General features: G+C 31.9%; 1 protein-coding gene across 4 annotated transcripts in view; it reads right to left on the reverse strand.

Moving 5' to 3' along the window:
• Window positions 1-14,261, reverse strand: part of LOC108355403 (2,3-bisphosphoglycerate-dependent phosphoglycerate mutase-like) — a 60,720-nt gene that overhangs the window by 18,043 nt on the left and 28,416 nt on the right. Inside the window, exon 1 of one of the 4 annotated variants that reach the window (XM_017606573.1) lies at window positions 2,115-2,174. The exons of 2 other annotated variants lie outside the window; for them this stretch is intronic. In XM_017606573.1, coding sequence (XP_017462062.1) covers window positions 2,115-2,134 — 20 coding nt within the window. In that variant the 5' untranslated portion in view covers window positions 2,135-2,174. Of the gene's footprint in view, window positions 1-2,114; window positions 2,175-14,261 lie in introns of those variants that run through there. One more of the 4 variants, XM_017606591.1, reaches the window with a different exon arrangement.

Consider the following 14,261-nt stretch of genomic DNA (forward strand, 5'->3'; position numbering starts at 1 on the left):
ATATGGAAACTGTGCATTTAGACATTATTTCGGTTTCAACCGAAACTGTGCATGTATGCTTTATTTCGGTTTTTACCATATGCATTATTTCGGTTTTCCAACGAAACTGTGCATATATGCATTATTTCGGTTTTTTTCATATGCATTATTTCGCTTTTAAAACGAAAGTATGCATATGCATAATTTCGGTATTTTCTCATATGCATTATTTCGCTTTTAAAACGAAAGTATGCATATGCATAATTTCGGTATTTTCTCATATGCATTATTTCGCTTTTAAAACGAAAGTATGCATATGCATAATTTCGGTATTTTCTCATATGCATTATTTCGCTTTTAAAACGAAAGTATGCATATGCATAATTTCGGTATTTTCTCATATGCATTATTTCGCTTTTAAAACGAAAGTATGCATATGCATAATTTCGGTATTTTCTCATATGCATTATTTCGCTTTTAAAACGAAAGTATGCATATGCATAATTTCGGTATTTTCTCATATGCATTATTTCGCTTTTAAAACGAAAGTATGCATATGCATAATTTCGGTATTTTCTCATATGCATTATTTCGGTTTTTGTTATATGCATTATTTCGGTTTTTTTCATATGCATTATTTCGTATGCACAGTTTCCATATGCACAATTTCAGGGTGCCAAAATTTTGTGTAGTTGAGATTTACGTAAGCTGGACCGATTTGAAAATATCTCCAAAAATGAAGTTTTTTATGAATAAAAAATTGTCTTAAAGAATTTTTTGAAACAAATCCCTTCAGATGACAAAACAGTTTAGCTTTCAAAATTTGCATAAAATATAAAAAAAATGCAACGGAATCGTAATATTGAGATTTTTGATATTGTTTTTTAACTTTTTTCAAAGATTGGTTTAAGAAGACCTTGAAAAACTGTGCCAAAACTATACCGATTTAAACTAATGAGGTATCAGTGGAAAGGTACTTCCTCACTCTTTTTATTTCTTTGCAAAAAACTCATTCACATCTAAATATATATATATTTTTTTCAAATATCAACACGTCTTATTCCTACCTTTCTCTTTCATACTTTGAAAAAGGAAAAGAAAATGCCTTTGCAATGATACCTCATAAGTGTAAATCGGCAAAATTTTGGCTGAGTTAAAGTTTTTTTCTTTGAAAAAGTTCAAAAAAAAAGCTTCAAAAATCTCATTGTTATCAGAAGAAAATTTGTTTAGATGTTTTATGGAAATCTTTTAAGCTTAAACTGATTTTTCATCTGAGGTAATTTTTTTAATACCTTAAATAACTATTTTTATTCATAAAAACTAAATTTTTGGAGGTATATTTTTCCGAACTATTTTTGTGCAAGTCTTAAAATATAATAGCTTATATAAATCCAATGGAAAAACAGAAACGATTTTTTTGTATGGGGAGTGATGCAGTCTAATGTACATACTTAATTGATATAATTTCTGACGTGCTAATTGTCGTCGCTAAATTTAAATGAAAACTTTTGTAACCACCTATTAAAATACCCTTTAAAATTTTATTTAAGTATATATGTAGTTATAGACTTGTGCGACCTTATCATTGAGTTAAGACTGCTATGTACTTTAAAAATGAGTGCGAATACTGAGTACCTTAAGCGCATACTCGTGTGTAGGTAAAAAGAAATGAATAAAAGCTGCTGTTATCAGGTTTCTATGTACTTATTTATTAGTTTTTAATTCATTTTGTAATTGTTGGCTTTATACGCTACCGTCCTGCTTCGTCACAAACAGCAATGTTGGTGGGCCGGGAATGCAATATGCCAACCCTGCGCTGTCATTGTACCAACTGCCGCCGCTCGTGTTAATGATTCTTTTTTAGTAATTAGCACAAAAGTAAACACAGATGTTAAAACAAATATACTTATACATCTATGTTTAGACTCCTTTTAAAAATTGAATTTGAATGCTTTTTTCCCAAATAAGAAAAAATGTCAAAGCACCGTACACACCAGCGTAAAACCCGAATATTTACTTAGTATTTATTTATGTAAGCATTTCTATGCAAAAAGTGCATAGATGATTATTGAGAATGCGAAAAAATGCGCTCCAGTGCAAATGCAAGTCAGCGCCACTAACTGATCGACACTTACGCACTCCAAGTGTTCAACATTTTATTGGTTCGTGTTGGACGCGTGAACCTCAACGGGAAACTGATTGTGGACGGTCTCGCCGTTGGCTGTGTATTACATGGCTACACTTTTTTGGCTTGCGTTTTTGCGAATTAATTTTATGTATGTGCATATGTGTGTATATATATATGTATATATATTCAATTTGTATGTATGTATATACCTACATATACACTTGTGGTCAGCTGACTAGTTTTGGCTATTTTTATTTTGTTTATTTAATGTTCATGCTTTTTTGTATAAAAGTTTAGCACTTTACCAAACCAGTGCCAATAAATCCACATTTCAAACTTCGTACAAAAGTTATGAAAATCCAACAAACTTTAACATTTGCACCCAAAAATTTTAAACCTTTCATTTAGAATTTTTAGAAAAATTTTGGGTATGCAGTTATGTAGCGCATTAAATTTTAGTAGGGTAAGTGCAAGACGCTAGAAAATCGCCTTAATTTTTATTTAATAATATTTTATGCTGATGGTGCTAGGCGTTTTCTTCCATACAAACGAAATTGTCGAGCATATTTTATATGGAAGAAAAGGCACAACACCGTCAGCCAAAAAAAAAAAAATATTAAAAGTCAATGCGATCTTCCGGCGTCGTGAAATTTGCGCTTTAACCTACTAAAATTTAACGGGCTACAAAACTGCATATAACTGCAAATGTTATAAAGTTTGTTGAATTTTCATAATTTTTGTACGCAGTTTGAATTGTGGATTTATATGGGGCTGGTTAGGTAAAGTGCTAGACTTTTATAAAAAAGAAATATAAACCTAAAATAAACGAAATAAAAAAAAACCAAAACTAGTAAAAATGTCACTTGACTTAATCAGTTGGACATAAGGGTAGGTAGATACATAGGAGTAGTGTTATTTTAACAATTTCAAAGATCTTTGATACTGCTAAGCATTAGTGTTATTGGCGATTGTGCTTTTTTCTTTTAAAGCCGCATGCCACGTCTATCACATCTGATAGTATTACGTAGCATTGGTATTATCTTTTAAAGTTATTTTATTTTATTTTTCAGCTGTATGTATGTATTTTTATTATTCCTTGCCATGTTTTGCTACAGCCGTTCGGCGTTCAAGTAAATATGTATTTATGTAAAAATGCCTGTGTGAATTATAAAGATATTTGCGCCAACATCGTGCCTTTGTGAATTCATGTGCGCTCTTCCCTGAGCCCCTCTCACTAAGAATATTCAAATAGTGGTTGTGTGCATTAGGGTGTCCATCGAGAATGTTTTTATTTTTTTTTTTTTTTGAAATTTCAGACCATATGCCCTAATTTTATTCGCTTTTATGAGAAATATTATTACCTATTTTTATAGATCTTTTAAAGGTCCTGCCAAGTGAGGTCAGACAAATTTTGTAGATTGGCTGTTTTTGATTCGATTTCAAAGATCGAACATGATCTGAAAAGAGGATATATAGGCCTTTAAAATGGTATAAAATAATCTATTGTTGGACTTGGCTTGTAGGGTCTTTAAATTTCCCAAAAAATGCATTTTCGATGGGCACCCTAGTGTGCATGTTTATTAGGGTAGGAAGAGTCCAAATGGTCGGTCGTTCTCTATTTGTAAATGTGAATAGTAGTCATATACGTATGCGAAAAGCATAAAAACTGAAACATATTCAGCTATAGTTGAATTAAAATAAAAAGTGACTAAAATTATCAAAAATGGTGTATTTTTATTTTTTAGTTTACCTTTATTTTATTTTGAAATCGCTAAGTTTACATTGTTTATAATTAAATCATGTAAAGAAGAAATTCAAATTTCTGCACAATAAAAATCAGTTTTTCGCATTGAAAAAATTAAGTGCTTTTTTTGAATTTTACAAAATTAAATTTACAAAATACAAAGCATTTCACCGTCTAACGGGCAAACATTTCTTTATTTTTTGGATGTCGAAACCACGCTTTACTATTATTTCTTGTCATACCAATTATACTCTCGTCTGCCCAATGGTGAAGCTAATGAAGCTGCTGGAGATTGGTGTCACGCCCATTCGGATAACAGAAAACATCCATAGCCTCTTTTCATTTATGATTTTGGTGAGAAAAATGCTGGACATATATGGATCAAAACCAACTGAATTGGCGGGAATAGCTATTTACATACGTATGTATGTAAGTATGTCCCTACTGGGTAAAAAGTCGTGAACATTTCTTTGGTAGAGTCAGGGATCTCAGATGACCGTTAATTGCCACAATTTTAATCGTATTCACGGCCCAACTGTTCGAGTGGAAGAGTAAACTGGATGAATGCTTAGTACAGATGTTTCAACACGATATTAAACTCAATGCAAAAATTTATTAAACCCCGTTCACATGAAACGCGCTTAACACGTCATGTGAACACGATCTTACTATTTGCACTGAAAATACTAGCGACTTTATTGAGCTCAACTCATTCTCAATCAAACCAAATAATCGTTAACTTATGACTTAAAAAAATTAAATTTAACTTATTTAGGTCGTACGGAATACCTTCATAGCCAAAAGTGTGGATATGAGTAGATATCGGTACTATAGATCCGATATTTTTTAGGTATCGATACTATAGATCCGATATTTTTTAGGTATCGATACTTTCTTTCGATATTTTTTCCAAGTAATGGTATCGTCTCATCACTATTCACAGCCAAGTGATAGTCAAATTGCTGTTGCTTTGCTGCCGCTGCGCTGTCGTTGTGCTTTCACAAATTGTTTTTTAACTGTCTGGTTGCTTTCGAAATTTTTCAGCAAAACGACAGCCAAAGCATTTGCTTTTTTCTGAATTTCTGTTGCTTTGCTTACGATATCATACATGCCGAAGTCAAAGCACAGCAAAAGCAAAATAAATTAAAAAAATACAGCATTTTCAAACTCAGTTTTTTTTTTAATGTTGCAGAACCACTTCAAGCCACATTTAAGTTACACAAATGGTCACAAGAAAAAGGTGCTGATAACGAATTGGTTCTATAAATGGCAAGAGGTCCAGCTTTTTGCCTTCACTACATTCTAAAGTATGAACTAAAAGAAACCTTTAAAAAAATAATCCAGACAACAAGATTTATAAATCAACATGTCATAGTTGCCTATATGCAGCATCGGTCCTCAACCGGTTAGTAAATAAAACACTGAAAATTGGGATTTAATCAGTATGAATACGAAAAATCGGGATACTTCTACGTCCCGACTTTTAAAAAATATTCAGCGGGACAATTTTCTTAAAATCGGTACTGTCCCACCAAAATCAGTTGGAATGGTTACCGTATGTATTTATAATCATTACTTCGAGAAGAATATTTAATTACGATTAGGAACCATTCGTTAAAATCAATCAATAAATTATTAAGCTATGACATTTTTTATAAAGGGGCAAAATCAAATTTTTCTAGACGAACTATTGAAACTTCAAAGTGAATCCAATCCAACCTATTCATATTTCCTGTGAAATTACATCGAAGTGATTTTGGAATTTTCTTTTGAAAGTTTATAACTTTCCGAATTTGTCTATTGATTTTTAAAAATGGCTAAAGGAGACTATTATGAATATAACACCGTGCGAAAGTAAATTTTACATACAAAAAATCGTATATATCCACGAAAGCATGAGTCAAATATTTATAATAAAACTACGTTTTTTATTTTTTCTCTCTGACGTCAGGATTTTTTTAAATTATTTTAAAAAATATGTGCAATGTAACAAAAAGTATGATATTGGTTTGAATTAAAGACAAAATTATGTAGAATTAATATGGATTAAATTTTTTGGTGCATACACACGTTGAGGTATTGAACAAGTCCTTTTAACATTTTATCATTGAAAAAATATCCTTGAAATTTTACAATAATTATTTTCGAAAATAATATATGTTAAGGACTAATATGCACTCGACCACATTTCCTCGAATTTCGTCCTTCTAATTTTATTCGCTTAAAAAAAAATAAACAAATTAAAAGGACATTGTCAATACCTATTCGTCCTTGTGAACCAAAAGATTTTAATGGTAAAAAATTTTCTGGAAGTGGAAAAAATTATAAAAGTCGGTCTACATTACGGATTTGTTCCAAAAACTTTCCACACATTTACAATGTGCTCACAAAACTTATTATTTCTTGAAATATTATTCTTTCAAAAGCCATATTAAAACTTAAAATTGGGTAAAGAATAACCGAGATAAAAATTGTTTAGTACGGGAAGTCTTGTAAAAATGGTTTGTTAAGAATAAGTCGAGAATTTGAGAGTGTTACACAAATTTTAAATGCAGTTTCGTGAATTATTCAACCAGCCCTATGACCTGTACTAATAGTTAACAACAGATTGGCGCTAACACATACATATGTTAGTGTTTGGCCAAGCTTCTCCTCCGATTTTTGGCGTGCGCCTGGATGTTGTCACACCAAGGGGAGCGAACTACAGTTTTACGCCGACTCCGAACGACGATTCTATTTTTATAAGAAGCTGTTTTTCATGGCAGAAATACACTCGAGGGCGACCGCTGTTAAGAAAAAACCCTTTTCCTTTTTTTTGCGATGTTGCTTTGACCAGGGCTTGAACCCAGGCCCTGCGGAGTGGTAGCGCGCACTGCTAATTACTACACCACAGCGGCCGCCACATACTACGTCACTTAAAAATATATAATAAATATATAATAAATTTTTGATCGTTATTTTTTAATTGTTTTTCGATCATATTACAAGCGTAAGTTTCAGATTTAGGTTGTTAGATCTCAAAAGATTTAAATCGGTCATAAAAAAATAGTCTCTGTAATAACGGGTTTTTATCGAGAAATAAAAGTCCATATTTAACGATTACTCTTGATGGAAAAATAAAAAATATTGGATAAAAATAAAATATATTGATTTTGCAAAAGAAAATCTTGGTCGATATTTAACGGTCATTTGCGATCCCTGATTTTACCCAAAAATTTTCATTTACGATTTTTTACTCTGTAGGGACAAACTTGTGTATTTAAATATTCTCGCTAAATAAAAAGCTTGATATTTAGGTAACGGTTATTTTCGGTCCCTAATTTGCACTGGTTTTAACGGGTTAACTAGATTATTTTACGTAAAAATTAGTTGAACATATGTCAGGAACGATTTGAATGTCGAAAATATGCGATTAATCTTAAGAGAGAAAGAACCAAAAATTTTAAATTTTTTCAAGTTTTAACTGCTTACAAAAGGTCCTGTAGCTTGTGCTGTTATATTTTGTAGGTAGTATAACGATTTATAGTTATATTCCCTTTTAATAAATAAATAAAAATAAATAATTATCCTCGATTACATGAACTCAGGTGTTACTCACACTTCGTTGGTTATATCTGGTTGTAGACTATTATTCTTCACTGTATTTTGTTTTTGTAAGCTGAGGAAAACAATAAGCACATAATCAGATAACCCAATATTTAAGTCATTATTTTGTCATAAAGTCCCTTACTAGGGGATTAGCCCCTAGCATAAACACGTACTATAAAAATACTTTAAGTTCTTCCTCATAATGGTTTGAATTGCTAGAAGTAATGGCCGCTTTTATTACTATATGGCCGATTTTTTAAATTTAGCCAGTTAATTTTATAGATTCGGCTTAAACTTTAGTTGTCGGATGCTCGAGTTCTCGCTTATTTCAAAGATTTTAGGCTGGTCGCACATTTCTATAGGGTGAATTTTGACTATTTTCATATTCTCCAGAAACCGAAGAGTCACTCTAATGCACATTCATATATGTATATGCACAAACATATGTGCATGCAAACAAGCTATTTGCGTATTCTTGTTGTTCTTTTACTTTATTATACATTTTATATGCGTAGTTTTGTACAATTATAGCTGCTCACATTATTAGATTTTAATTTTTTTGCATTTTGTTTCAAGCGCATTTTAACTTTTTCTTGTTCTGTTATTGTTATTGTCTTCGCGTTACCGGCATGCGCAGTAAATTTTTTCCGTTTGTCTCTTAAATTCTTGTTAGTAATTTATTCAAAATACCAAACAATTGGTTGCTAATTTAAATAAACATTTATTTCAAGTTATTGGTATTTTAATATTTTCTAAGAAGCTACAAATGTCAATGTGTGTATGTATGTATATACATATATTTAGGTAAATATGTGTATGCATATGTGCATGCAAAGTATGCGTACGAACTAAGGCATCTAGTACCGGAATTCGGGATCCTGAATCCCGGGAGCCCCGAGCCCTTTTTGAAGTCCCGAAATCCCGGCATCAAGCCCTCGGGATCCCGGGATCCCGAGATATAATTTAATGGCATAAAAGAATTATAAAATGCAACCCTACAAATAATCAAATAAAATATTACAATTCTAATACCACCATTATTCTGTGTTATAATATATACTAGAGTGCCAGTTACTGTCGAAATTCGACAGTTTTTCTAGTTTCAGAAGCCTTGGAGAGGTTTTCTAACTTAACACGTAGCGATACTTATACGGTACAAATTAACTAACCGGAAAATCTTCTGCTAACACGTAACTAATTTTCTTTTTTATCTGAGAAGGTCATTGAAGGACTTCGGCAGGACTTGGAATTGACCCGATACATTCAAGTTTATCGATAAATTTCAATGATTTGATACATATCGATAGTTCGATGAATTTCAAGAACACTAAAATTCGATAACTCAACAAAATTCGTTAACTCGACCAATTTCTATAACTGTGAAATTCGATGGCTCGATAAATTTCGATAACTCAAAAATGTAAAAATGTATACCTTTATAAATTTTTACTTTTGACATCTCCACATTTCTCGAAAACTATCTAAACATTTTGATAACTCGTTACACTCTGTTAAGACGATTCAATTCGATAAGCAGTGATAAATCGATAAGCTTATATAACNTGTTTAAATTTACCTTGATCTTCGTTTTTGCCTGTATCTCTAGGCATCTTTGTTTTTGTTTTTATTCTCAAACCGCTAAACCACTGAGAAGCATTTCCATGTGCATTATTCCCCCTGGAATTTGACAATTTACTCCCAACCAACCAACTGCCTAAAGAAGTTTCACTTCATAAATTCAAGAAATCTTCTTACCCGTTCAGTTACCCTAATTCTTATTTATCCGTCAATGTCTCCATTTTCGTCTTTATCTTCACTTTTTTCTTCTTCTTTTTTGACTTCATCGTTATCATTTATTTCTTCATCTTCATATTTATCTTTATTTCAAAGCTTAATTTCAAATGCGAAGTGAAACAACATGCGAAACATCTCAAATTGAACATGTTGCAGCAACATCTATACACAAATCGGAAATGTTTAAACGACGGTTTAGGCCGTAATTTTCAACCAATTTTGAAACCATAAAAACTCTGCTCATCTAGAGAAAAAAGCCTTTCCAATGGTGTTTTTGGTTTTGAAATCGGTTCGGTAGAATCGCCAAACGAACGGAGACAAAATTTATGTTAGCGTATTAATATATAGATAACATACATATGGAGCATTCTTTTTCATACCGGACTTCAAATTTGGTGTCACAATTTCTATTGGCTTCATATTTTTCCTTTTTTCTTCGGATATACATATGATTTGTAAAATTTTGTATTTTTTCGTTATTCTGACTAAATAATCAAGTACTTTTTCAAATTGTTATATCTCGGATTCTGTTCATCGTAAAGACTTCATTGTTGACTCTCACAAAAAAACCACCTCGTCATACAAAAAAAAAATTAAATAGTTCTTAAAAAAACACCCAATTTTTGTAACATGTTTTTTATAGAGAATTAAACAAGGATTAGGATGGTGTAATTTTAAATCCCAAATTTACTGGTCTTTACTATGCAAATCAACTTAAAAAAGTTCAACTGTTAAAATGACTTCGACTGCAATATGAATGAATTTCAATTTCGTAGTTTTTAGTTTATTCAGTTTGTAATTAGCTTTTTAAACTGATATAAAATAAAGGTATTTATATTTATTTTATTAAAAACACAGATTTATTTTTCTTTCTAGTATTCGCACTAAAGAAAGACTGCAAAACTAGTTTTTTAGCATATTTTAACAAAATGACCAAAATAAAAATAAAAAGTAAATAAAACAGAAAAACATTTAATGTTTTATTTAACATACGGCCTATAGCTGAAAAATAATTATTAAAATATATTTTAATTAATGGTAATAATATCCCGAAATATCCCGGGATCCCGGGACTACCAATTTAAGATCCCGAAATCCCGGGAATCACAAAATGGTCCGGGATTGGATGCCTTAGTACGAACGTTAACTTTGTTGTCGTCTTTGGCACTAGACTGGCCTACCTATTATNTATGGAGCATTCTTTTTCATACCGGACTTCAAATTTGGTGTCACAATTTCTATTGGCTTCATATTTTTCCTTTTTTCTTCGGATATACATATGATTTGTAAAATTTTGTATTTTTTCGTTATTCTGACTAAATAATCAAGTACTTTTTCAAATTGTTATATCTCGGATTCTGTTCATCGTAAAGACTTCATTGTTGACTCTCACAAAAAAACCACCTCGTCATACAAAAAAAAAATTAAATAGTTCTTAAAAAAACACCCAATTTTTGTAACATGTTTTTTATAGAGAATTAAACAAGGATTAGGATGGTGTAATTTTAAATCCCAAATTTACTGGTCTTTACTATGCAAATCAACTTAAAAAAGTTCAACTGTTAAAATGACTTCGACTGCAATATGAATGAATTTCAATTTCGTAGTTTTTAGTTTATTCAGTTTGTAATTAGCTTTTTAAACTGATATAAAATAAAGGTATTTATATTTATTTTATTAAAAACACAGATTTATTTTTCTTTCTAGTATTCGCACTAAAGAAAGACTGCAAAACTAGTTTTTTAGCATATTTTAACAAAATGACCAAAATAAAAATAAAAAGTAAATAAAACAGAAAAACATTTAATGTTTTATTTAACATACGGCCTATAGCTGAAAAATAATTATTAAAATATATTTTAATTAATGGTAATAATATCCCGAAATATCCCGGGATCCCGGGACTACCAATTTAAGATCCCGAAATCCCGGGAATCACAAAATGGTCCGGGATTGGATGCCTTAGTACGAACGTTAACTTTGTTGTCGTCTTTGGCACTAGACTGGCCTACCTATTATGTAGGTAGTCATTGGAAAAGAATTTGTTCAAAGTAATAGGCGCCAAGACGTGCGTCTGACTCGCAAGTCATCTCTGCACGTGTTGACTCGCCTCTCGACTACACCCATTTGAGTCATGTTGGTTTAAAAAGCGGCTTTTCAAACATACTTCAAACCTACTTTTCCCATTTCGCCATATACCATGCAAACATGACTCGTTGAACCAAAGAATTTTAGTTGTCTTCCGGTTAACAATGCAAAAAATTATTGTTTTCTTCCATTTTCTTCTCTTACGTCCAGTGTTGCGATTTTAGATTTTCCGGCTAGATTTAGCTTTTTTTTATTTGGGTTTAGCCGGAAAATGCCTGTTAAGCATCTAGCTTTTTCCTTAGATTTTTCTAAAAATTATTTAGCTTTTTTAGCCTTTTACTTTTGCTCAAAATATTAACTGTAAATTTAAATAGTATTAAAATGTTTAATGCTTTCATGATATTTTATTTCGGCGAGTTCTCATTTAAAAATATACCCTCCGAATATGTATACAAATATTCAAATTCATTTGCATCTAAACGCACCCTTTGCGATGATGAGGTACAAACATATCGAACATGTGTGTATTTTCCCTCGTCAGAAAACACAAAGAAAGGCTCCGACTTTATCCGCTATCTGCGTGTTTCGACTGGATTTTGAACTCTTTCGATACTCACATCATCTTTAGGAATAAGCGAACGGGGAGCAGTAGTTGCAAGACGACACCCGTGAATTTCTACACGGATGGGTCGAAGCTTGACGGAGCAGAGCGCCAGCATCAGGCTGAGTCAGCATTAAGGAAGCAGGAGTGTCTGTTAAACTCCTCGCTATGGCAAGGGAATTTTGGCCGGTCAGCCTAATTCGGGTACCAGGCCATATTGATATTGCAGGGAATCGTGTTGCGGAGTTGACCGAAAAAGTACCCTCGAGTTGTAATCACGGAGTAAAGAATGGGAGTATTTTTTATTTGGTAAATTTAGTGGGAGGATGCTTAGGTATTGGTTTTCATGAGAAGGGCTAAATATCACACCGAATCGTCACTGTGTACAGAATAATGAGGTGGAAACAAAGCTTTGTCTTAAGCTGTCTAGATTTTGTGAGGCTACGAAAAATATTTACCTAAGTACAAAATACGTTTTTTATTTTAAACATTGACACTCTTAGAAAGTTATAAAAACGTTCAAAAAGTTTTTAATTGTAAATTTTGCTATTTTTCTTAGCTCTAACTAAAATTATGATTTAGCTTTTTTTAGCTTTATTTTTTTGTCCATTTAGCCTTTTCTCTGAAAAAGTTCTGGCAACACTGCTTACGTCCTCACTGGGTGAAAATTCCGTTGAAAAATGAGACGAATTTGTCATTCATAACGCAAGTGGTTTTATCAAACGTGAACGTGGCAGCCAAAAAGTCAAAAAATTTGATTTTTGTTCAAACCTTCAAACAAAGGAATCTTTCGCTTGGTTTGTCAACCCGCTTGTGTTGTGTATTTCGCTTTTAACTAACCCATATGGCTATTCTAAGGCTATCTGCACACTAGTCGTCCAATCATAGTTGCGTTATCGTCTCGCCCTGAAATTTTGAGCCGAGCACATGCATTTCAAAGGAGATCTGCACACTTGTCGTTATCTGCTAGTTATCGGCATATCGTAGAAGATGCAGAAACGGATAAGTACGGCACTGTCGTTTGCTAATCGTTGTGCACGCATTGTTTGTTTACATTTTATGGGGAAAAACTGGTGAAAAAGTTAATATTTGCATTAAAATTAGTATTTTTTTGCATAAAATCTGTGGAAATTATTAAAAAGTGGATAATTGCATTAAAATTCAATAAATATGAACGTTTTAACTATAAAATATGACGAAATTGTAAAAAGTCACTGTGTGCATGAACAAAAAACATTTCAGGAAAAGAAGCGAAAAGATATTACAGAAAAATGATGTCTGGAATTGTTGCAGCACAGTCTATATTTTAAAAATTGTAGGTTTTTGTAAATATTTCGCGAAAATACCAAACAAGTGAATTTTTAGACGCCAAATGAATTGAAATATCACGACAGAGTGTGCGATAGTGTTGTCGTCATGTAATCGTTGCATCATGATTGTGACGATGAAGCAACTATGATTGGACGACCAATGTGCAGAAAGCCTAATATGGTCTTGCATCAAAAGAAAGAAATTATTTTAAACGTTCAAAATTATGGTTTTTGTTCCCCGTTTATGTAAATAGCAGAGCTGGTTCGTAATGATTCCTTTAGCTAAATAATTGTCTCCCAATTACAAATTCCTTCAGCCCACCGTAAAGAGACTAACTTTTTCAATTCCTTAGAAGTTATTTCAAGCATGATAAAAACATAACAAGTTAAAACCCAAGGTGTATTAAACAAGGTGTGATTGACAACTCAGGTAGGCTCTCTTTTAAGGTACTATTATGGCAAAAAATATAAACAATCGATTCAAAATTCATACAACATTTTTTCAATTTCACTTTATAGGATGGTTCTTCTGAGAGCAATGTCAAATTCAATCACACATTTTTGAATACATTTTGGTAAAACCATTGAGAGGCAGTCTGACGTTTGCCAACAAAATAATTTTAAAATTCAAAACTTAAACTCTCACACATTCTCATTTTCAATCTCAAACAACAACAATTGTGAACAATTTAATTTTTTTATTTTAAATTTTATATGATTTTAAATTGTTGGCAAACGTCAGAAAAAGAATCATGGCCGACGAATTGGGAGAATGAATTTACCTTGTAATGTTTTTATCGTGATTTCAATTGTATTTTTTTTCTTCTTTGAAAGAAATTGAAAATGTAATTGTTTTTTCAATTCAGATGAAAGGAACTGGAAAATAAAATGTGTTTTCCTATTCCATTCACTAGTTGCGTTCCTTATCTCCCAGAAATAGTCCGAACTAGTCAGATTTAGTCCAAAAAGCGTTTCTTAACTTGAAAATGACAGCAGAAATGAGAGAGCAACTGTTAATCTCTGCAATCC

This window comes from Rhagoletis zephyria, unplaced genomic scaffold, assembly GCF_001687245.7.
Source record: "Rhagoletis zephyria isolate East Lansing unplaced genomic scaffold, Rhagoletis_zephyria_1.1 Rzeph_scaffold_00163, whole genome shotgun sequence".
Taxonomy (NCBI): Eukaryota; Metazoa; Arthropoda; class Insecta; order Diptera; family Tephritidae; genus Rhagoletis; species Rhagoletis zephyria.